At 49.3% G+C, this 22,802-nt stretch overlaps 2 protein-coding genes across 3 annotated transcripts in view; one reads left to right on the top strand and one right to left on the bottom strand.

The window, feature by feature from the left end:
* The window catches only part of MGAT4B (alpha-1,3-mannosyl-glycoprotein 4-beta-N-acetylglucosaminyltransferase B), a 51,932-nt gene extending 39,028 nt beyond the window's left edge, over positions 1 to 12,904 (top strand). Inside the window, exons 5-15 of the mRNA XM_054841754.1 lie at positions 1,540 to 1,586; positions 3,711 to 3,824; positions 4,226 to 4,301; positions 4,679 to 4,793; positions 5,551 to 5,681; positions 8,572 to 8,679; positions 9,640 to 9,833; positions 10,233 to 10,311; positions 10,776 to 10,863; positions 11,863 to 11,975; positions 12,083 to 12,904. Of these exons, the coding sequence (XP_054697729.1) occupies positions 1,540 to 1,586; positions 3,711 to 3,824; positions 4,226 to 4,301; positions 4,679 to 4,793; positions 5,551 to 5,681; positions 8,572 to 8,679; positions 9,640 to 9,833; positions 10,233 to 10,311; positions 10,776 to 10,863; positions 11,863 to 11,975; positions 12,083 to 12,106 (1,089 nt within the window). The 3' untranslated portion in view covers positions 12,107 to 12,904. The remainder of the gene's footprint in view (positions 1 to 1,539; positions 1,587 to 3,710; positions 3,825 to 4,225; positions 4,302 to 4,678; positions 4,794 to 5,550; positions 5,682 to 8,571; positions 8,680 to 9,639; positions 9,834 to 10,232; positions 10,312 to 10,775; positions 10,864 to 11,862; positions 11,976 to 12,082) is intronic.
* A 928-nt stretch (positions 12,905 to 13,832) lies between these two features.
* Positions 13,833 to 21,790, bottom strand: LOC129212672 (leukotriene C4 synthase-like). 2 transcript variants are annotated; one of them, XM_054841596.1, is made up of 5 exons: positions 21,623 to 21,790; positions 17,361 to 17,460; positions 15,427 to 15,497; positions 14,598 to 14,679; positions 13,833 to 14,337 (listed from the first exon to the last, which is right to left on the bottom strand). In XM_054841596.1, exons 1-5 carry the CDS (start codon positions 21,678 to 21,680, stop codon positions 14,190 to 14,192), a joined length of 459 nt encoding a protein of 152 aa, XP_054697571.1. In that variant the 5' UTR covers positions 21,681 to 21,790; the 3' UTR covers positions 13,833 to 14,189. The 2 variants fall into 2 exon arrangements, with proteins under 2 accessions (XP_054697571.1, XP_054697570.1); XM_054841595.1 differs by lacking the exons at positions 17,361 to 17,460; positions 21,623 to 21,790 and adding an exon at positions 16,406 to 17,186.
* Positions 21,791 to 22,802: the final 1,012 nt, after the last annotated feature.

Below are 22,802 nucleotides of genomic sequence, written 5' to 3'. Positions count from 1 at the left end.
TGAAAACAGGGTGCACGCTGTGACGGCAGCACCTGACTTTCCATGTTACCTGTGACAAGGAAGCGAACAGCAGAGAAATTAATTCTGATCCCGTGACGTGCAGGAGCGCACGCGTCATATCCCAGTAACAGCGATGGTGGTTGTTGCAGATCGCTGTCACTGTTCTTTCTTGCTGACACAACATCCTCCTTCCGTGCAAGTGTCAACCACCGCCGTGCCTGCTCTGCCTCTTCCCAGACAAAGTGTTTCTCGATGTACCTGCACTTGGCGTTGCTCGCTGGGGCTCCTCAGGCACGGGATAAGGAGTAAATAGCGGAGAGGGTGGTAGGAACCTGGAGCAGACTCTGGGTAATTTGGAGGACAACAAGTGGAGCAACTGAATGTCATTTTTGGGGTGGGGATTTCTCATTCTGAGTGCCACCGATAACCACCGCCGGTGTCATCCACAGCGGCTGGGCTGCTTGGGGGAGCCGGGAGCCCCAGGGCGAGCTGGCCGGCTCGGCTGTTGCCAACCTGCTGGTTTGGTGGCAGCCAGGCTGCATGTTTGCTCCCAAAGCCAGGAGCAGCTTTCCTGCCTTTGTTTTTCCCATTGCTGTTTTCTTGGCAGCACTGGGGTAAGAAATCGGTCCAGCTCTGGGAGCCTGTTTGGGAAAGGGACCTTTTTCCTCTTGAGAAAACCCTCCCTTGTCACTGTTCCAGTGTGGAAGCGCTGTCTTCAGCTTGTGACATACATCCCCAGCGTCTCACTCCTCACCTCTGCCTGGAGCCGAGCGCAGCGGCAGCCGGTCCCTGCTTCTGTGATGCTGCGTCTGCAGATCCGCCTGGGACGCACAGTCCCGTGATCCGTACAACCTGCCAAAACAATACCGCCACCAGGAAACAGGCGCAGCGTTTGCTCCTGGGTCTCCTGCCCTTTGTTCTTGGATTTTGTTTTCCCGGTCACTGTGCAGATGGTTTCTGTCCGGTGCCTGTCCCTGTGTTTGCACTTATCTCGCCTGCAGATAGTGGCGTGCGGCGCTGCTGACCTTTGCCTCCCAACTCTTACAGGTTGCCAGGTTGATTGTGGGAACAAACTGTTGTTTTTAGGAAGAAAAGCATCAAAATGAACCTGAAATGAAAAATGCACACTTATAAATAGACCCCTCTTTTTCCAAAAAGGGGTGGAGATCCTTTTCTGCCAAGAGTATTCACTTGGATGAAAGCCAGCGTGTATAGGGGAAAAAAATAAATAGCCCAGAAGTTAACACTTTGTGCAGCCACGTGGTGCTGGCAGGGGCAGAAGTGCCAGGAGAGCACGTGGGGAAGATGTGCAGTCCTTTGGGGTGGTTTTTGGGGTGTGATGCCTTTGGTTAACATTGGCTGCAAAGGAGGGCTCCTAGGAGACCATCAGCATGGGGAGAGCGGTTAAACTGGGTAAGAGACACGAGGATGGTACAGAGGTGCTGACAGTACTCCTGGGGTGTGTGGAAGGTGATTTCTGAGCCAGGGGGGCACAGGCTGAGGCTGAAGGATCTAACACTGCTTATCTTTTGTTTTCAGACGGATCCGCAGTACACAGCCGGAGTGGCAGAAAATATAAAAAACTTGTAAGCACTTCCAAATGACTACGGCAGTACGGTCTGTGCCTGTAGCGAGGCCAGGGAACGGCTTCATTAAGGAGAAAATACATGCTTTTATGCTTCCCTTTTGTATTTTTTTGTTGTTGTTGTTTGGGGTTTTTTTCTGTTCTTAAACTCTGGGCTGTCTTTGCTATTGTCGCTTCCGCTTTCTGCTTGTTCTAAAACGCTTCCATTAGGCTGCTTTGTGCTTTCAGTATTTAACACATGCGGTCATGCCATTTCATTTTGCTTTCTGTCCTGTGGCATTGCGAGAAGATGGATTATTTAGATTTCCAGTGATCCTGGCAATTGTTTCTGTGTCTAGTGCAGCCCTCTACCTGCTCTGCCGAGTCAGAGCAACTGGGCAGTGTGGTAAGCACACCCTGATGCTCCTGCTTTATTTTGCTTTAAAATCCATCATCCATTTTTCCTTCCACTCCAGCCTGTTTGTTTTTCCCTTGTTCTAGGCGCTAGTTACATTTGTCTCTCACGCTAGCTGCTATTTATGTCCCGGAGTTTTAGTGGCTTTTGCAGCTTTGTCTGTGGCTGTTTAGGCAGAAGCCAGTGATGGATTATTAACCGTGAGCCGGTCCAGGCGTTAACAGCATCAGAGCTCAGAGGCAAAAGAAAAAGGTGGTGAGAGAAGAGTCTGTGACTCCCGTCCAGCTCCTGCGATTGCATGTTTCCAAAGGATCGCAGTCGCCATAAGAAGGAGACGCAAAAGGGCAGCGCATCCTCCCGGCGCCCCGTGTCCCCGAGCCAATGATGGGAGAGGGGCTGGAACGTGTGCGGGGAGGGTTGTGTTCCCGGGCACTTGCAGAAGAGCTGAAACAGAGCCCTCCATCTTGCTGTGCAGGAGCTGGCAGAGCTCCCCTCCTGCTGCCTGCTGGCAGGAGGACGCACTTATCGAGGGATAATGGACTGATTGTCCGACGGATCCTGATGAAATTACTGGGCGCTGCTGCAGAGAGTGCTTCTGCATAGAAGGCCTGAAACTTTAATTGACTTCTTAATGATTTGATTTCTCGCTGTCCCCCCCTCCAATGCCTCCTGCCCTTCCCTGATTCACTAAAATTATTTTTCTTCCAAATTAAATTGAGGTGGTGTGGGGCCAGGGCAGGCTGAGCTCATACGGCAGGAGGGAGAAAGCTGTTGTTGCTTCGGTACAGGTTTTGTCAGCTGAATAAGAAGCTTCTGTTTCACTGCTGCCTGAGGAGGGGAAGATTTGAAAATGTTAGCTGAAAATCTTGCCAGTCCCAAGGAGGGAATAAGGAAAAGAAAAATAACTGAGAAGTTTTTGGCATTCTCGCTGCTTTGTCTCCCTCTGCCCCATCTCCCGTCCTCCTGGCTCTGCACAAAGGAAATCAGCCTCGCACCAAATGTTCTCCAAAAGGGCAGCGTTAAAATAACTGTTTTTCCCACTTATCTCTTGCAGTTACAATAATCTCTGGGTATTGCTTGCAAGGCTGTTGTAGGTACATATTTTTCAGAAGAGTGATATTTTTTTTCTGTTTGAGATGGTTGACTCTTTAAAGGGTTCTTTTCTTTAACTGCATTATAGGGAAAATAGATACTGATTTTATCAGCATAAGGAAACTAGGAAGAATTCCTGCTGGCTGTCCTGACTACAGCACAGCAATGTTTTAAGTAACTTATCAGAAAGGCATAACATAATCTCTGCAAAATGACTTTTAATTACTGATGCATTTGGACTATCTCTAAATGCCAGTATTGCCAGCAAGTCCTTTCTTTGGTGCGTCAGTCTGCAGGTCCGTTTAATCCTGTAGAGAGTACGAGGTGCTCCCAGCTGGTCTTCAGAGCTGACCCACGTGGGGGGGGGGGGGGGGGGGGGAGGGATGCTGGTGGGGGGGAGCACACAAACATGGGGCTATTAGAAACTGTAGGAGGGAGAGAGCAGCTTTTAAGCTCTGTGGCAGTCCCTGCTGATGTTCTTTGGTGAGGCCTGGAACTGCACTAGCTGCTGGGGAAGTTTTATCTTAGAGGCTGTATTTTTTGTTTGGTTCTGCAGCTCAGTGTTTACCCAGCGATTTGGTCTTTGAAATGGTGTGTCAGACATGGAGGTATTTGTTTACTGCTGCTTTTCTCCCTCAGATTCCCAAAGGAAATACACTCAGGTCTCCTGGAGGTAATTTCCCCATCTCCGCATTTCTATCCTGATTTCTCACACCTGCGGGAATCCTTTGGGGACCCCAAGGAAAGAGTCAGGTAAGAATCATTGAGCTTAAAACCAAGCAAGCCCTGAATTAAGTAACTGCAGCAGGGAAGGCTCTCGTGCAGGGCCAGGCGAGGCCCCTAGACTTGCCTTGCACAGGAGCTGGAGGGATGGGGGGGTGGTACGAACTGGCCCCAGCGTTGCAGGGCTTGCCTTGCACTGCAGCGTTCCCATCACCGAGCGAGGGGGTCATTTTAACCCAGACCATGTTCATTTTGGAAGTCCCTCAGTTTTCCAGTAACTCTTCACTGACCAGTTTGAAACCAAAAAGGAGAGGCCATATGCCATCTCCTCCTCCAAGAGTTGCGTCACCTTCCCAGCTTAAACCCAGCTCCCCCGAGCAGCCCGGTATCCCAGGAGAGATCGGTGCTCCCACCGTGTTTGTCTTTTGCAGGTGGAGGACGAAGCAGAACCTCGACTACTGCTTTTTGATGATGTATGCCCAGTCCAAAGGCATATATTACGTGCAGGTGGGTTTGGTGCCAGGGGTGGAGGGGAGGTGGGTGTACCTGTGAGTTCACCGTTGCTTGTACCCACCTGAGAGAGGGCAAAGAGCATGTCCAGTTGCATGATGGAGCAGAGTGGGAGCAGGTTTTAACCAGATAGGTTCAAAAGCTAGGCTTCTAAGATGTTTTAGACTTGGAGACCTCCTGCCTAGGGAGGGCAGGAATCCTTGTTTCATTTACCTGTTAGATTGGGTGAGAAAAATCTGTTTGGAGCATCTTCCAAAATAAACTAGGTCTGTGCCAAAGCTTTCCTCCACTCTGTGACATGATTGCTCCGCACAGAGAGGCTCTTACTGGAACCTGGATGGGTCATTGGCACTGAGTGTCCTTTCCTTTTGCAGCTGGAGGATGATATTGTGGCCAAACCAAACTATCTCAGCACGATGAAGAACTTTGCCTTGCAGCAGCCCTCCGAGGAGTGGATGATCCTGGAGTTTTCTCAGCTGGGGTTTATTGGTAACGTTCTCCCCTGCTCACCCCAGTCCCATCAGGCACGGGTGCAAGTGCCTACTGGTTCTTGCAGGCACTTATGCTCTTGGTCCAACAAGTTGTCTCCACGAGATGGTAAAATACTTGGACTCAATCCCTCCCTATTTTTGCAATGACCGTTGTGTTTGCACAGGGGAGAAAGATCCTCACAGCTGGTACTGCTGATACTCACTTGTAATAAAAATAAACCTGGTCGGTGGCCCAGCCGACAGCCGAACAGCTTAGACGTGACCAGTAGCTTTTCGGCTGGATGGGATCTGGAGTTGCCTAAGAGTGTGTAAAAGGAAGTTTACATCAGCACAGAACTATTTTGGGAACAGCACTACATGGCTGCAGTAGCAGCTTGATCTGTTATTTTGGATACTGGTTTGACTGGCTTAAAACTTGTCGTTTTTTGGGGCAGGAAATGGTCTGTCCTGCAGCTGGCTGAATGTTTTTCATCCTTATTTTTCCCTGCTGGATGGAAGAGTTTTAGACCTTTTGATACTGTTGTGACCTATGAGACACTAATGCTTTCTAATTCCGTGATGAATATTAAATCCGGAACTGTATTAGCAATGCCAGCAGTTCTGGTACATAAAACAGAGCTACATGCTATTTCCTTTACGTAGAGAGATGGACACATCCAGCCTCCACAGCCCAGTCTCCCAAGTTTTTTCTTCCCAGCTCTGATTCTTGACCGTTTCATACCGTAGCTGCCCTCTCTTCTCTCTTTGTCCTGTAGGAAAAATGTTCAAGTCTCTGGATCTGAGCTTGATCGTGGAGTTCATCCTGATGTTCTATAAGGACAAACCCATTGACTGGCTGCTGGATCACATCCTTTGGGTGAAAGTCTGCAACCCTGAGAAAGATGCAGTACGTAAACAACCTCTGGGGTGTGTGGGCAAATGTGCTTTTGGTCTGTGTCTCCAGAGGATCTTTTCTGCGAGCTCTGGTGCTAACTGACTTTGCACCGAACTGTGCCGTCCCTGTGGAGCGCGCTGCGGGGTGTCCTTGTGGATTGTGTAAGCAAAGACCTGGGAGTTCAGGCTTTTGTAGTCTGCAGCTGCCAGAAAAAGCATTATTTCTGCATCTAAGCACTAACAGGGTATTCCTTCTCCAGTCCTCGAGGAGAGTCGCTGTTCCCCATTTTTCTGTGTTGTTTTTCATTCCAGTGTGCTTCTCTCCCTGCAGCCATTCCCCGCTCGCTGACTATAACCCCAGAATAACCCTTTGGCTCTGGGCTCGTGTGCCGTGCCCGCCTGGAGCACACATGCAGTCTGCCCAGAGAGCTCACCCCAGATGACCCAAGAGCAAGCCCACTGTGCATAGCATGCCAAAATGAAGCCAGAGCATGCAAAGCTCTTGTCAGGATTTCTAGGAGGGTGCAGAGAGGTGAAATGGGCTCCGTTTTCATGCTGCTGTCTCGTTTGCGGAGCCATGTCTGCACGAAGCCTTGCACACGGCAGCACAGAAGCCTCCGTGCCCTGCGGAGGTTGTGTTTGAACTCCCATCGGCGGCAGCAGCGAGGGGCTAAAGCAAGTGGGAAGGGCAGAGGAGGAGTGTGTGTGACAGTAAATGTAAGATGAGCTCACCACCAGATACTCTCCTGACTCCTCTCTGAACATACTGTGTTTACTCATATGCTCCCCCAGCAGAGAATGAGCAGCGGAGTCCCCGTGCAGAGCTTGAAGCCAGCCGCTTAGGACAGACATCATGGCCACAACTACTTTGTGGTGGCAAATACTGGAGCAAGTGGTCACCCTGGGGATAAATACTGTATTTATGTGTTGGGGGGGGGGGGGCGGACAGGGCATCCTCAGGGCTCTGCAGAATTGGGGCAAGGATGTGGTTTAATTTGGCCTGATCCCTGGCAGAGGCCGTGATGTCGGCTCCAGTCCCCCATGTGCAGCAGGACCAGTCTCAGATGATGTCCATCGTGTCCTCCTGGCAGTTCAAACCATGTGCTCAGGTGGGACAGAGCAGTCCCCGGGCCTGTCCAGCAGCCCCCAGGGTCCTCACAGCCATGGACGAAGCTGGGATGGCGGGATGCTGGGACGGAGCTGGGAACGATGCTGCCGTCTGTGCCCTCCCCCCCCCCCCCAAATCTTGAGCTTGAGCATTGATTAAATGTACGTCCTGCTGTGCAGGATCATCTTCTCCTTAGCTCATCTTCGCTCATCTTCTCCTACCTGGCAGAGCCAAGGTTCTCCCAGGGGAAACTGCAAACCTCTTAAATGTGTTGCCTTTTTAAAAATTAACCTACTTTCCATGTGGATTTCTGGCTCCTTTCCCCCACTGTTTGCATGATTAACTCTGCACAGCGCCCTTTCAAACATGACTTTCCCTTGTAAATCCCACTGTGCAGAATCAAATTGATAGTGGGGAGGATTTGTCTTTTTGATTGAAAGTTTGTTTGACCTGAGCTTTTGGCAAGTGCTTTGCCTGCTCTGGATATATTCTGCTCTTTCTTTTTTAACTAATTTTAGATTTACCTGTGTGAAAGGATGACCTTCTTACCACCAACTGAGCTATTCCCCCTCCTGGCTTGACTGAGACAACGCTGCTTTCAGCAAATGCTTCTTTAGCAGAAAGGAAAAAGGGGAGAAAGAGAAATCAGGAGATGCTGTAGCTCCCTCTGTTCCCCTTCCTCCTGCTCTCCCCATCCAGAGTGCGATCAGACCTGATGGGGTTGCTGGCAATGAGTAGGTCTCTCCCATTAGCATGGCTAGTTTTAATTTTCTAATGTGACGCGAGCTGGATTAGAGGATTATCTCCTCTGCAGCTCGCAGGGGTCATGCCTGGAATCTCTCAGCAGGGTGGCAGTGGTCTGTGTGAGCAACCCATTGCGGGGGCTCGGTGCGGCCGGCTTTCCCCGCTGCGCCCTGCCTGGTGCCAGGCAGCCGGTGACGCAGCGCCCGGCAGCGGGACTTCTGCTGGGGATGCTCTTGGGTGGGAGGTTGCAAGAGCAGCTGGTGGCAGGGGTGTGCATATGGTTCTTTTCTTGGAAAAAGCAAAATTTGAAAAACAAATGACCTTTCCCTCTGGTTTTTAAGCCTATATTTTTGTCCTGCTCCCCCAAACTGAGAGAAATTAACAATTTTTTAAACGTGAGTTCTTGTCTCCACACTCTCAGTGTTTTTCCCCTTTGTCCTTTATTCCTTCTCCATCATCTCTCTCCCTCCACCCCATGGAAAATCACTGGCTGGATCAGAGAAGTATCTCCAAGTTTATTTATGTGGTGGGATGGGTGTGAAACTGTCAAACAGCTCAGACGGCGGCACGTGCCATCCATCTGCCTAACAAAATCCACCAACAACCTGGAAACTCTGCCTGTCTGAAAAGAGCCCGCAATTGCTACCTGTTGGCTTAGGCTCTGAATCATCCCAGGACTTACTGTACCTTCAGACATCTGTGATCCCCAGCTCTGAGCTGTAGAAAAAAAGGCTTTCCCCATAAGCCAAGGAAAAAAGAAACAATTATCTGACAGCACCCAGAGGAGATTTGCTCAGCGTGTGCTAAGCAAGGACACATTTGACGCTTACACCTCGGCACCCTGGCTGCCCAGCAGAGCCCGGTGGGTGACCGGCCAAGAGTCATGGTCAGGTTCCTCCAGAGTGTGGTTAAAAACCCTCTTGTCAAATAAAAACCAAAATAACACAGAAAGGCATGGAGATGTTTATCACTCCTCATGCCCTTATCTGCTCGTCTCACAGTTGACCACGGAGGTTAAAGCGTGGGGCACTGTGGGATTGTCTTGTTTCAGAAACACTGCGACAGGCAAAAGGCAAACCTGAGGATCCGCTTCAAGCCCTCGCTCTTCCAGCACGTGGGAACCCACTCCTCCTTGGCTGGGAAGATACAGAAGCTGAAGGTGGGTACCAGCCGCCTGTCCAAGCCGCAGGCAGCCTTCCTGCCAGGCCTGGCCTGCAGGCACAGGGGACCCGGCTGCCATTGGGGTGGGGACATCAGTGACAGCAACCGGTGGGATGGTGGCAGGTGGATTTCTGCGCAGTGGTTGTGTTTTGTTCTGAATTACAGTGAGCTCATGTAGCTCCTGCTTCTCAGAATGGCAGTGACATGTACCAAGAGTCGCTGCAAGCTTTTAAGCCTTGGTACTGGTCCTGGGCACCCATCCTGAGTGCCAAACCACAGTCCGGGCAAGTGATTTCAAAGGTGAGATCTACTGAAAAACCCTGGAGAGATGACTCCTGGGTTGGGCTGACTTCCTTCCCACCCCACTCCTTATTCCTAGGATTGCTGATAGGTAAACTGGAGCTTGCTGTGTAAGAGCTTAAATTGTTTGTGTGTATTTAAACATCAACAAAATCAGGCTTCCCACAGCTCTATGCGCAGGACCTACAGACGCATCCCTGGGCCGTGCTCGGTCCTTGTCTGTCCAGTCCCCAGGTAAATGGATGGTGTAATCCAGTTTGTATCGCAGCGCAGCACCTGTCAGGCCGTGTAATCCAGCCATTTTATGCTATTATCAGCCTCCCAGCCACCTTCTCCTCAGGCGTAAGGACTGTTTGCAGAGCTCCTGGGGCAGGGACGCGCATTCAGGGATGCTTGGACAATGAAGGGCTCTTTGGTGCTGGATCAGAGCGCAGAGCAGTGGTGCTTCTCTGTGCCGCCACTGAAGTTGTGTCCTCCTGGGATCCAGCCGTGCATTGCCCTGCCTGGTGCTTTCCCCAGATCACTTCCGTCCCTCATCCTTCCATGCTGTGCAAATCAAGAGCTGTCAATTTGCGGAACCTTGTTGTTGGCACCCCTGTTCCTCACAGGTGAGAGCAGCTCATGAGCCTTTTCTGCCCTTTTGCTTTCACCCACCAAGGACAAGGACTTCGGCAAGCAGGCCCTGCGGAAAGAGCATGTCAACCCTCCTGCGGAGGTGAGCACCAGCCTGAAAACCTACCAGCACTTCACCTTGGAGAAGGCTTACCTGCGGGAGGACTTCTTCTGGGCCTTCACCCCCACTGCCGGAGACTTCATCAGATTCAGATTCTTCAAACCGCTCCGCATTGAAAGGCCAGTGCTTGGGGAGAGTCAGTGGGGGGGGGGGACATGGGGACAGCCTGGAGCATGCAGAAACAATTTCCTTTTGCTCTTCTGGCTCATACTGAATTTATTGCCTGTCTCCTGCTTGGATGCCCAGGAGGAGGGAGTGGTGTTCTTCCAGGGGGGAGGATAACTTGACCCTTTTTTTGGTGGGGCCACATTTGCCAGAGCCCTTTACTTTCCTGCACCTGGCAGCAATCCACAATTTAGTTAATCTGGTGCAGGTTTCCTTCCAAACCATGTGCCCATGGGCTTTTTGGGAAGGCATCTTTCAGGTTGAGCTGTTTGGTGGTTCAGTTGGGGTGAAAGCCATTGTGACCTCCCCCTTGCTCAGTGTGGGTTTCCATGGCTTTGGTCTCTCTGTCACAGGTTCTTCTTCCGCAGCGGGAACATCGAGCACCCAGAAGACAAACTCTTCAATACGACTGTGGAGGTTTTGCCGTTTGACGTAAGTGTTTTATTGACAGTTGAGGTGGGGGTGGAGTGGGAAGCAAAGGAGGTTTGAGAGAAGGGAACTGCTTAAAGCCGTCAGGAAGATCGTTACAAGACTCGAGTGCCTTTGAGAGGTGCTGGCTGGGAGCTGGGGGGGTCACGCCTGGTGTGGTACCACCTTGGGAGTGGGGATGCTGCCCTGAGCAGTCGCTGTGGAGCCATGTGTGCCCACAGAGGGGATGCTCAGGTGGGTGGGACGGCTGCAGAGAAGGGGATGGAGCCAGGATGGTGCAGTGGAAGCAGCAGCATGAGGGCAGCAAATGTCCTCTCATTTTGGGGCACGAGGCTTTGGGGTGCCAGACGGGGGAACGGGATGCCAAGAGCTGCTGGTGAGGGCAGCTCCGTGGTTGCTGCTGTTGCCTGGGGCTTTTGGGTGGCTCTTACCACTGGCCTTATGCAGAGCTCCTCTCCTTCCCGCAGAGCCTGCAGTCAGATAAGGAAGCCTTGCAGGAGGGAAGAGGCACAGCTGTCAAGTACCGCAGGATGCCAGATGGCTACATCCAGATAGGTACAGCGGGGTGGTAAACTGCCTGCTGGGTTTGATAACACAGCCTGTATCCTCCCCTTCAAGTAAACCGAGACCCGTAGTGCTGTTTGCTTGGCAAAGAGTAATTTCTACCTGCTACGAGCCAGCTTGGAACAGGATTTAATTGTCGCTGTCTCCTCTCCTCCACCACCCTCCCTCCCCTCTTAGACTAGTTGTCCTTTTCACGTAGTTTTCAGTCCTGTGTTTCTGCCTGCCTCTGCTCAGAGCTGGGACCAAATTATTCAGATTATCCATTTGCCTAACCTGGTCTTAAAAACCGCCACTGTGGACGATTTTGCGCTCTCCCTCCACCGCCTGTCTCGGGACACACCACCTGCAGCTTGGACTTTGTCTCCTGCCACCTAAGCTTGTTTTAGTGCTTGTCCTGCCCTTGGGACAAGAAAAAGTGATTGCAACCTACGGGAACCTGCTGGTGCGTGGTAAAGCCCTGGTCTCCCTGCTAAGACCTTTTTTTTTTTTTTTTAATTAGACAAGTAAAAGAAAAACCTGGCACGCATAGCTTTTTACCATTTTTTTTGCCATTTATCTGGTTTCTCCCAGTTGCATTTTCAACAAAAAAAAAAAAAACCAAAAAAACCAACCCACACCCAAAAGTGGGACATAGCAAGAGGCTGAGACCTTGCAAGCACTAGGGATGTAAGACTTGCCTCCACGGCGTGGATCCTGAACCGACATTCCTCTCTTTACAGGACAGTGCTGCCGTCAGACCGCTCTGCTCCCCCTTTGCACAGCAGTGATATGTAGCCAAACACTCCCCATTTTGTTTTGTTCAGCTGATTTATTTTTTTTGTTCCCCCTCAGTGTAGCATTTTGCACTGTATTGATGTCCACAGTGCCAGTTTTCAGCCCGTCCCTCCCATGTCAGGGGCTGCCATGGCTGCTTGTGGTTCCCTGCGGGGGGGTGGGGGGGCTGGCTGCCAGGGCGCAGTCCCCACGTCACCCCTGTGCTCTTCCTGCCAGGCTCCTTCTCCAAGGGTGTGGCGGAAGGCGAGGTGGACCCGTCCTTCGGGCCGCTGGAGGCCATCAGGCTGTCCATCCAGACTGACTCCCCGGTGTGGATCATCCTGAGCGAGGTAAGCTGAGTTTTGGCGGCGGAGGGCCAGCCCTGCCCAGCTCTAGGCTTGGGGCTCCCTGCCACCTCCCCTTGCTTCTCTCTGATCCCAGCCCTCTCTCCTTTCAGATTTTTATCAAAAAGGCGGAGTGACGTGGGTGTGAGGAAGGGTGGACACACATGTGGATCCCTGGTCCTGCTCCCTCCCCTCCCGCTCCCTCCTCCCCGCGGCGCCTCGCCCGGGCATGAGGACAGCCACGCCGGTGAGGCGGCATGTGCTGACAGGCCTCAGCAAACCAGCTACCAGGCCGGCACCACCATCCCCAGCCGGTGCTGTGGGGCCAGGACGCCATCTTCTTTGGAAGAAGAGCAAAAAGCAAAAACCAATATCCCATGCCGGGGGCTGGCTTTGCTCCTCGGGCCAGGCTCAGGTGCATGGCTGCTGTGTGTGCCCCTCAGGCCACACCGACACGGGGGGACAGTTTGGGGTTGGGATGAGCTTTAGCAACTGTGGGGACTAAAAGCACCTTCAGCCCAGGACAGGGCAATCGCCGGCTGTATCTGGGGACAGAGCGGGGGCTCGGTCATGTCGAGTCCTGCTGGCTGACCCCGCAGGAGTGCTGGGATGGAGACGGCCAGGGACCGAGGTCTGCCTTGCCTTCGCTCGGGCAATGGTTCTGGCCACAGCTGAGGATTAAGCGAGGGTGAAGACTGACCCTCCTTCGGTGGAGGAGGAACAAATCCAAAGGGGTTGGAGCTATGAGTATGGCAGGGAAAACAAAAAAAAAAAAAAAAAAAAAATGCCACACTGTGCCTGCCAGCATTGAACACAGCCCCTTAACTCACAGTGAAGTCTCCAGTGTCTTCATGCCTTGAGATTGAGTGCAGAAACCATCTTTTTAAATAACTATTGGAGTTACTGATTGGTGTGAATTTTTTGGGGGGGGGGGGGGGAAAAGCAGAAGTAGCCCAGTTCAAACATAGTAGGGATTAGTGTAAATCCCAATGTCTCTTCAGCTATACACTGGAATGCATTATACTACTTTAACGTGCTGTATTTTTTATTATTGGATACATTTGATTTTTCAAGTACATCTCTCTATATAAATATATAAAATAATGTGCACTGTAATAAAAGCTAAATTTAAACCTTTGGTGCAGCTGTGAGAGTCACTCGTGGCAGGGAGACCAGCTGGAGCCCCTACACCCAAACCAGAAATTCCTCTGCACTCACACATACCAGTTAATGGTTGGACTTCATGTCCTAAAGGCCTTTTCCAGCCAAAGTGATTCTATGAAATACCCAGTACTCCCAAAATATTGCTCATGCTGGGGAAAGCACTTGGAGCAGCCCAGTGGGAGACTGGTATTTTTGCCCCAGCAGCACAGGAAACTTCATCAGTTATTAAAAAAAGAAAGGTTGGTCAGTTCTTTCCTTGCTGGGACCAAGGAAGGTGTTTGGGCACCCATACAGCCGAGGATGCACTTGTGGAACAGTTCTCTGAGAAAATACGTTGCTTTATTTACTCCCACGTACAACTTCACAAAGAGCTGCCTGGGTGATACCTGCAAACCCTGAGATAGCAGCAGAGGTTGAAATCCAGAGAAAGGGCGAAGTCCTGCTGTTGGGTTGGTGATAAGTAACCTTGGGGCCACGTGAAGATCATTCAAGTCAATGCCAAACACAGACATTAGCATTTGGACTAAAGTCAGGCTTTTTTCCCAAAATTTAAATAACATTTTAGACAAGCTTACCCATCCTCACCCCCTTTCAGGTTAGTTTTAATTGCAGGAGCTTTTCCCATGCAACCCAGTTCCCTAACCCTCGGATGCGCTCACACCCGGTCCCCAAACACCTTTGAAAATCACAGGTGAGTTCTATGGAGAAAAATAATTTATTTTTTGTGTACCCATGGTGTGGTCCTTCAACATAGATCATTACAGCAGTAAGGAGTGATGACAGCATATGGGTTGACCCGTGCTCCACGAGGCAGAGCTGAAGGCGTTGGAGGTTTCAGAGCAGACGGTGCTGTGAAGCCCATCAGCAGGGGCAGAGGCTGGGCAGCGTTTGCTTTCTAGAAGGGACATTATCTCTGAAGCTTTGCAAGCAGAGGAGTGCCAGCATCCACCTCCCTTCAAAGGTAAGCACAGAGCTGGGGAGGTCACCGACCACGCCATGCAACTCCCTCCCCTCCACCGAGGGCGAGCAGTGGTTTTGGGAGAGCCACAGCCCTGCTCACCAGGTGCCGAGCAGCTGGAGGGGCCGTGCCAGCGCTGCTGTCCATGCGGAGGAGCGGGGCAGCAGGAAGTGCGCCAGGAGCCCGGCCACCGCCAGCCCCATCAGCAGCCAGAGCAGCCGGGCGCTGGCGTACATCGGCCCCAACCTGCGTGGGGAGAAAACACCGTCAGACACCGCCAGCTGACCCAGGGCATGAAGCATGCTGGCAGGAGCTTGGCGTCCTCCGTCCTCCTCCGAGACTGTGCTGGGGAAGAGCTGGTGGGGCCACGAGGGGAGGACAAGGAGATGATGCAAACCTGCCGTCAGTCCCACCCACGGGAAGGAAACCTGCCCCGGGGGACACATCCTGCACTCAGCCTCCCTGGGTTGGTTTGGGGGTGCCCACAGCCCGAGCCGGGTACTAACCGTCCCTGCGCAGCCACGGTGTATCCCTGGAAGTACTTGAAGCGGGTGTAGAGGTACAGCAGCCCACACGCCGCGGCCACACCTGCGGGGGATAGGGGAGCTGAGTCCTGATGGGGCCGGGTGTCCCCGGATGCTGCCCAGCTCAGCCACCCATGCCCCCGCTTCCCCCTGCAGATGGGGCACGGCCACGAGAACTGAACGCAGAAGGACTCAGCTTTAAAACGCTATGGGAATTTAAATGGGTTTTCTTCTTTCCCTTTTTGTGGGCGATGAACTTCTCTGTCCCCCAAAGTTGCCCTGGGACTTGGGTTTGCAACGCTTCCTTCCGTAATCCTTCCTCACATCTTCCCCGTGGTGGCAGCCGAATCCCCTAAACCCACTTGGTACAGGATGGACGGTGGATGACAAATTGTTTGGGTTATGGTTTCTTGTTCTGACCTAGCAATTTGGGTACCGCGTTGCAGCTCTGCTTCAGCTTGCTGCTGCCCTGGCGGCTCACGCCAGCCTGATCTCATCTAAGAGAAGCAGCACTGGCGAACAGCCGGGCTCCGGCGAAGGAGCGAGGGCTGTCAATGCCGCCAAACCTCTCCTCTGGGGAGGACACCAGCTCAGCTGCTACCAGCAGCTTCATGCAGGCTGGAGTTGGGGGGCTCCTCGGCCCGTCCAGCCACAGGGGAACGTTGCTTTCCTCGAGTAACAGCCTCACGGGTATAGAGAGGACGTGCTTGAATCGCAATGGGATTTAAATTGGGGGTTTTGGTTGATTTAAATTGGGGTTTTTTTGTTTGTCCTTGTGGTTTGGGTTGGAGTTTCCCCCCATCTCCCTTACCTTGATGAAAGAAGATTCCAGCAACCCAGAGGAGCGAGACGAAGATCGGGAAGTACTCTGAGCAATTCGCCCTGGTGAGAACCAGAGATGAGCGTTAAAACCGCATCCTTGTACGTCAGAGACTGGTTAACCGAGACCAGAGAGGTGAGCTGGAAATGCACGTTGGAGCAAACTGAAAGGGCCGATAAGAGATGTTGGTGTGCTGTGCCAGGGAGAAAGGGCCTTCTCTGCGACAAAGGACACCCGATATCTCTACGTTAGAGAAGAAAAGCACCCAAACAACACACAGCGTTCACCTCACCCACATTCACGTGGACCCTGCAACGATAAGCTGTGGCCAAGAAGGAGATTTGTCTCTGCTGGACCATCAACAGGCTCCATCCTTGGCCCCACGCATGGTGCCTTCACAGACATCTAGCGCAGCTACAGCTTAAAAGCTGCACGGGAAGAGGTTCCTTGTCATTATTTAAGGAGCACTCTCTTCCCTTTGGGTGAGCACAGCCCAAATCTGGGTGTCACACAAGTCATGCTCCAAGAAGGAGCCTTCTCCCAGATCAAATTCAGCAGATGATCAGATCTGCAGCCAGGTTTTCCTCCTCCTTTTTTCTTTTACTGACAAAAATAACAGATTTTCTGCAAGAAAGGACGGTGGGAGCTGTGCTATTAAAGACAATGGTTTTATTTCTCAATTTCTCCTATATTTTACCATTCCCCAGGCAATTTAATCTTAAATTTGGCCAAAAATTTACCAAGCCTCAGGGAATGGAGCCAGACTGGGAGCTGGAAAAAGTCTGAAGAACCTTTGCTGCAAATGCAGTTTGAGCTTCAGCAAGGGAAGGCTGCCAGGTTTCCACGAGTAATAAATCAATACCTTCCCCCCCCCCTTTTTTTTTTAATGTATCAAACCAATTTTTCCCTGTGGAAAAGGATACAAATGGATAAGAATAAAGGGAGGAAAAAGCCCACAATAAATAAATACCTTCTCAAACCCAAGTTCCCTGAAGTCGCCTCCTCTGCAGAATATAGCAGAGGGTTTCCCAGCACGCCGCAGCCCACAGCACAACACAGTGAATGCACAGCCCAGGATTTAATTAAAAGCCTCAGCAGCAGCTGCCCAGCTACCAAAGGCTGATGCCTCCCATGCAGGCTGGCCTTCCACCGCATCGCAAAAGGACAGAAGCGGGTGTTTTTGTCACTCCACAAATGTTTCCTGCACGCTGGCAAGGAAACGCAGCTGCTCTGTTCGGGATTTAGTGCTGCGCTCAAGCTACCCTTCAAACCAGCTCTGGCCAACTCCTTTCAATCGCTTACAAAACAACGCGACCGAGATGGAAGACGGAATCTGGTGCTTGCTGGAAGCTGAAGGGATCTGTGAGCATTTCCAGTTTAGCTACAGCATTGCTCTCTCCATAGGAACAGAGCAAAAAGAAACAGCCCTCGGCATGGGCCCATGAGTACCGACTTTGAGAGTACAATAGCTTAAAAAAAAAAAAAAAAAAAAAGGAAAAAAATTAAAACCTCCTCATAGCTGGTTCTGCCAGCAAGGCCCTTTGCTTTCATTCAACAGCAAAAACTTACAAGCAAATATTAGGTTATTAACATAGCTTCAGCTACTCTCGCAATTTGGAGCCAACATTAATATTAAATTTAATGATTATAATGCATTAATGCTCAGCACCTCTTCCATACAGCCACCAATTTGTAATTTGGCTGCCTCTCACGATGCCAGAAGGAGGATTATCACGGATGGACAGAAACACTCCAGCCAGAGCAAAGTGTTCCAAATCAGACCTCTGCATGCAAAGCATTAAAAAACCAATCTAGTATCAGTAGCAGTAAGTGAAAAGGTGCCTTGAGGGTGACTTCAGTCTTTCCTGGTAGTGATACTTAACTCATATCTAGATAGAGTCACCACAAAAAAGTCAAAGTCTTACTGAGCTCGGAAGATCCGCTCAAATTCAGGGTGACCTGCTGTCTCAGGAGGGGAGATCTTGTACTTCCGCCGGGCATAGATCACCTGCAGCGCAAAATAGGCTAAAAGAAGAACAACACAGGAACAGTAACAGTGCAGCAGGGTTTTATTTAGCCAAGCTTTATCTAGCTTGGAATCAAGCAAGTGGTTAGAGGAAAAGAGCTGATGCTGCCTGGGTTCATAGTCCAGGGCTGTCACACACGACCAAGAATAAATGTGCCATTTATTTCATGCTTGTACTTTAAATTCAGATTTGGTTATCCCAGCAGAGCACGCGTGCCGCAGACTTTGCATAGTCTCATGCCCAGCGCAGCAGCAGAGCCCTTGGTGCTGCTCCCCAGCTGATCAAACACGCCCTGGTCCTGCAGGAAGGCCGGCACCGAGTCCACACCCCATCACAGAATTATTATCCTTTTTTTTGTGTTATGGTTTGCATTTAGAGTATTATCACACCCTCAGCCAGTCTGACGGGAACGATGTAGAACGCCTCCCACTATACCCAGCGGGCACAAAGCTTTTGTGCAAGGATGGCCCCATCACAGAGCAGCATCCAAACCCTGAAGCACTGGGATATCATGGTTAAGTGAACTAGAGATGCTGGTAATCATGGCAATATAGAAGGAAGCAGGGAAGGGGGTGATTATTTCTTCCATTTCATTCCCGCAGGGTAACCCCAAGGCTCAAGCAGAGCAGTTCAAGGAGCAGATGTGCCGCCAGTGACTATCAGCCTGTGCTGAGTTTGGGGCCGGGTACCACCTACATCGCTGCTCTGTACGTTTGTGAGGAACACGGAAAGTCACTTCAAAACGGTGAAACTTGTTAACATGAACACTTGGACTGTTTCACTATTTGATGAACATTCTTACTCCCACGGATGACTGCTGATGTTTCAAGTGTTTAGATGTAGGTGCACCACTACATTGCTGCCTTTATTGAAAATTAAAGTTTTCATATAGGAGAAAACTAACTTAGAAAAACAATTACTTTGGTGGCCGTGGCAGCGTGCCGCTAAGCGAGTCCCTCGGATTAGCAAGGTCCTAACGTAGCAACGTTTCCAGAGCATTAAACAGAGAGAGAAGCAGCCAGGCTGCAAGGACTGCTTTGTGGGCTGTATCATTCTAACAAATGAGATAAAAGCAGAACAGCAGGAGAAGGGAAAGTAGGGACAGATGTTGCAGGATTAAAGACAAGATAGATCCATGCGTGCCTGCAGAAAAGCATTAGAACATATGTAGAAGAAAAGGGAATTAGGAATGTAAATAATCTGATGCTGTGTGACCTGTGCATTACACAACATATTATCCATTTAAATACACATAGACATTCATTTAGGAAAACATCTGCGTGTTCTAGTGTCTTCCACAGTGCGTGCAGTGACCCAGCCCTAAACAAGAGATGCTGGGAGAGAGAAGTGGGGAGGAACAAGTTTGCTTTTTCCCCCCAAATTCGTGTGTAGCACGTTGATTATGGTCGTCCTGCCCCTGAGATCTGGCAGGATGCAACACAGCATCCCCTCCGTGAAACCAGAGAGCTGGGTCTGCAGTAACACACAACCTGCAATTCAGCGGCTGGGAAAAAGATGATGAAAGCGGGACCCATCCTGTTATCTCCTCTTCGCATCAGATACCCACATCTCTTCTACACAACTATTTAATACCCTCAGGGTCTCATCCCAGCCACCGCTCTAGACATGGACTGAGCTGAGGTTACTGCGTGCTGCGCAGCTCTGGCTCGTGGCATAAGCCTGACCATGCTGGGCAAGGGTCTTCACCCTGCTTCATGCCATCTGCACCCTTCCTACCGTAGCATTCTTGTGGCTGATGGGCACCGCAAGAATACTTTCAGACCCAGCCTCTCCATCAACTCTATGCTTACCGTCTTGCTTGTATACAAGGGCAAATATTCAGACAAGTCCTGCAACCGCCCAAGAGGAGCAAGAGCCTTGTGGAGGATGGCTAGCTGCCCTCCAAACCTGGTGTACGGGTGAAGCATTAAGGATGCAGAATCCCTTTCCAAAAGCACCTCTCTGAATGTGTTAAAAAACTGCGTAAGCCTTCTCAGCGTGGACTTTTAGGGAAAAGAGTTCAATCTACTCTGCAGAACCTTTCAAATTAGTTTTTTGTGATCCATGTCTCGAGGTTAAACGGCTGCGTGGATTCCCACATGGTCCATAGGGGCTGAGCTCTCCCTGCACTTTGCTCCTCGGTGGAAGTACCAGCCAGACCTTCATTCTCTATTTGGTTATGTCCACAAACTTGTGAAACCATATTGTAGCTGATATCTGCCACACTTGAGTGAACCTGGCAAACAAGCTCTGTGGAGACTGACGGTGACATTGCATAAGCTTTATTTCAAGCCATTAAAAAAAGGGGGGGGGGGGATAACTATAGTAGCATTGTCCTGCTCTCTGGTACAGCGCCCAGCGCAGGGCAGGGGCATGTATCTACAGAGCACTAAGCTCTGAGCTTTGCTAAACTGAGTGTAAATAAATTTGAAAGGGGAAAGTTACTTGAAAGAATACAGAAACTGTGGGCTTCCAGAAAATTAAGAAAATAAAAATCAACCAACACTGTACTAAGCTCAGCCATTACATTACGTCTCCTACATCAGGATGCGATGGAAAAGTATTTGTACGTACAGCGCACATCCATGTTTCAGTGCTGCCTTCTCAGGACGAATCTTAGATCTGTAACTCACCTACGGAACGTCCTTTCAAAATATGCAAGAAAAGCTACTGCACAGCTCTGGATCAAGGTGACATTAGCACATACATTTCCTACTAGTAGAAAGGAAACTTAGTATTTTGTAATTGCTCCTTGCCTTTCCACGCAGAGACCACAAAACGAGACTACTTTGCCCGATGTAATGTAGATAAGAGGGTGCCAATGCTTGCTATGTATCGGCTGGCTTCACACCTACGTAGGGCTTGCATAGCGTAAAAGTAAAATACCTAAGGCTGCAACTTTAAAAAAAAAAACGAACCTTTAAGTTCTCATAAAAATATATATTTAAGACAAACCAGCTAAGGATGTACTACTGAGGGTTTCCCAATGGAAGGGCTTAGCAATGTTTCCGTAACTCAATTTCAAGTTTTCTTCATGTCTTCTCTTTGCAGACTAAATGCTCCCTCCATCCACACTTAGTTTAATAAAAAAAAAATAAAATCATAAGATAAAAGTATCTTCCATTGGTAGTTGCAGATATTTCTCTGTAAATTGTTTGAGGGGAAATTACTGATAATGCAGAAATCTTGAACTCTTCTTCAAGTAGCATATTTGTGGTTTAAATAATGCTTATATTAAAAGATTTATCATCTGACGGCTAAAAATACATCAAGCTGCTCAGGATGTCACATCCATTTGTAAGCAGAGCTGCGATAGCTCTACAGTGAATTAATTCAGTTAAGAAAAAAAACCCAAAACAACCAACACAAACCACCAAACAACAAAAACCCACAAACCAACCTTCCCTTACAGAAATATGAAGATTTTAATAAAATGGAAGCTGAAGCCCAAGGGGGGAGAAGCCTTTGCCCAAAGGACCCACAGTGAAACCCAAGAGGCAGACAGCTCAGCACCGCTACTGCTTTCTGAACGGTCTAAACCAGACACATCTATTTAAATTACAAGAAGTCGACGAGTTTCTCTGAAGATGTGTGTGTCTATTTCTGACCAGCAGGACTTGCATTAGTTTCCAAATTACTCTGTGCTATCAACTCATTTTGTCACCTCCTCTGTGCAGCAAAGCTTCAGGAATGAAACGCATAACAACATTGGTCACAGAGGAGATACGCACGTATGTGATGCTCTTTTCCATATACATACGATATATGTTTGTAGACTGACCTCTTCGTCAGCCTATTTATTAACCTGCCTTTATTCTGGCTACCTCCAGCCACTCCAAGTTACAAATTATCTGCTAAAATTTCATCCTAGATTAAAGACATTTGATTGTTAAAATTGTTTTAAGTTTCAAAGTAAAACTTAAATTTCATTTCCTTCTAGGATGCTGGCTTTGAGGTTTGCAAATCACTTTAGTCCCTATTAAATAATGAACCTCCTCAGACACGACACTTCCACTGCAAACAGCCAAACATCATTTAATCACGTTGGAAAACAGCAACTTTCATTCCATGGAGACTCCAAGCAAAATACAGGAACCAAGTTCCACAAAGTTCAATATAATTAGCTAAATACTACCTAGCATTACAGAAAGGACATTTACCTTGCTCCAGGACTCCCAAAACCGTGACAGTGGCCAGCAGGTCTATCTGATTTCTCATGTCGCTGAGTGGGGACCAAAACCCTAGCCAGGTGCGATGAGTACGGCTGCTCTCCAGCCCTCTCCCACCCTCCCACTACTGCATGCTCTTCACCAGAGCCTTCTTACCGCCCTGCAGCAACACGTGTTTCCTCCACCACACATTAACTCTCCCCACGCCACACAGTTTTCCCAAAGCAGCCAGCCATCAGAAAGTGTCCAATCTAGACAAATGCCTTTTGCTGAACTACGTAACGGCAAAAGTTTTGCATGCGCAAACTGAAATTCTTGCAATTATATTTACAGATTTTCTACCATGATTGAATTATATATTGCCAGCAACTGAAAGATAGGATTTTTTTCCAGCTCTTTTATTGCTAGTTTTTATCAGCTGTAAAACATCTAAGTTATGTGTGAGGTTGTAAAAATTATTAACAAGCATTAACAAATTAATTACTTGACCTTCTGCTCTTATTCCGAGTAGTGGAGTTGACCACGTGAAAGATTTTTCTAGGCTTCAGCTGGAAAAGCTTACTTCTGAATTTTTAAAGAGCAGATATTTTTTCCTATTAATTAATACTGTAAGTTTACCAAACAAGAGTACGGTCCTTTTCTAGCGCTCCGTCACTTTTTGTAGTTTTCTGTTGGTTTTTTTTTTTTTTTTTTTTTTTTAATTCTGCAGTACAAACCTTTTTCTGGCTAACACACGAATTAAAAGTTCTCAGTTCTGAAAGGAAGGCAGCATAGGATGTAGAAACACGCAAACCCTCAGAAACTTTACACTGACATCAGAATTATAACTCTGAAATGTAAAGTATGAAAACCAGCAATATTTTAGCCCTGAATAACTTCTCCCCAGTCCACAAAAGCAAAATATGCATCAGTTCAGAAAGTTATGAAGTTGCTCCAAAACACAGGGTATGGATAAAAGACTACTGACTTTAAAGATTGTAAAATCAAAAAGGAGGAAAAAAAAAAAAGGTATAATTCATTATCAACTAAGGTTTTCCCTCAGTTTTGAAGAAGAGAGGGATCAGGAGATGGTTGAGCCATGGCATTTCTCTCCGTGGAGTCACACACAAAGCCTCAGCACAGAATTTGGGCACACCACCACTACCATGAAGTGACCAGACCTAGTTTCTCC

Source organism: Grus americana, chromosome 14 (assembly GCF_028858705.1).
Source record: "Grus americana isolate bGruAme1 chromosome 14, bGruAme1.mat, whole genome shotgun sequence".
Taxonomy (NCBI): Eukaryota; Metazoa; Chordata; class Aves; order Gruiformes; family Gruidae; genus Grus; species Grus americana.
Note: the sequence above shows the minus strand (reverse complement) of the source record. Positions and strands in the feature narration are given on the sequence as shown.

Excerpts from the sequence above, each read along its gene's own strand:
- LOC129212672 (XM_054841595.1), bottom strand. The coding sequence starts at position 16,590 with ATGCGGTGGAAGGCCAGCCTGCATGGGAGGCATCAGCCTTTGGTAGCT. Across the intron at positions 14,680-15,426 it reads TGGAATCTTCTTTCATCAAG|GTGTGGCCGCGGCGTGTGGG; the intron begins GTAAGGGAGATG and ends TATCCCCCGCAG. Across the intron at positions 14,338-14,597 it reads ACCGTGGCTGCGCAGGGACG|GTTGGGGCCGATGTACGCCA; the intron begins GTTAGTACCCGG and ends CTCCCCACGCAG.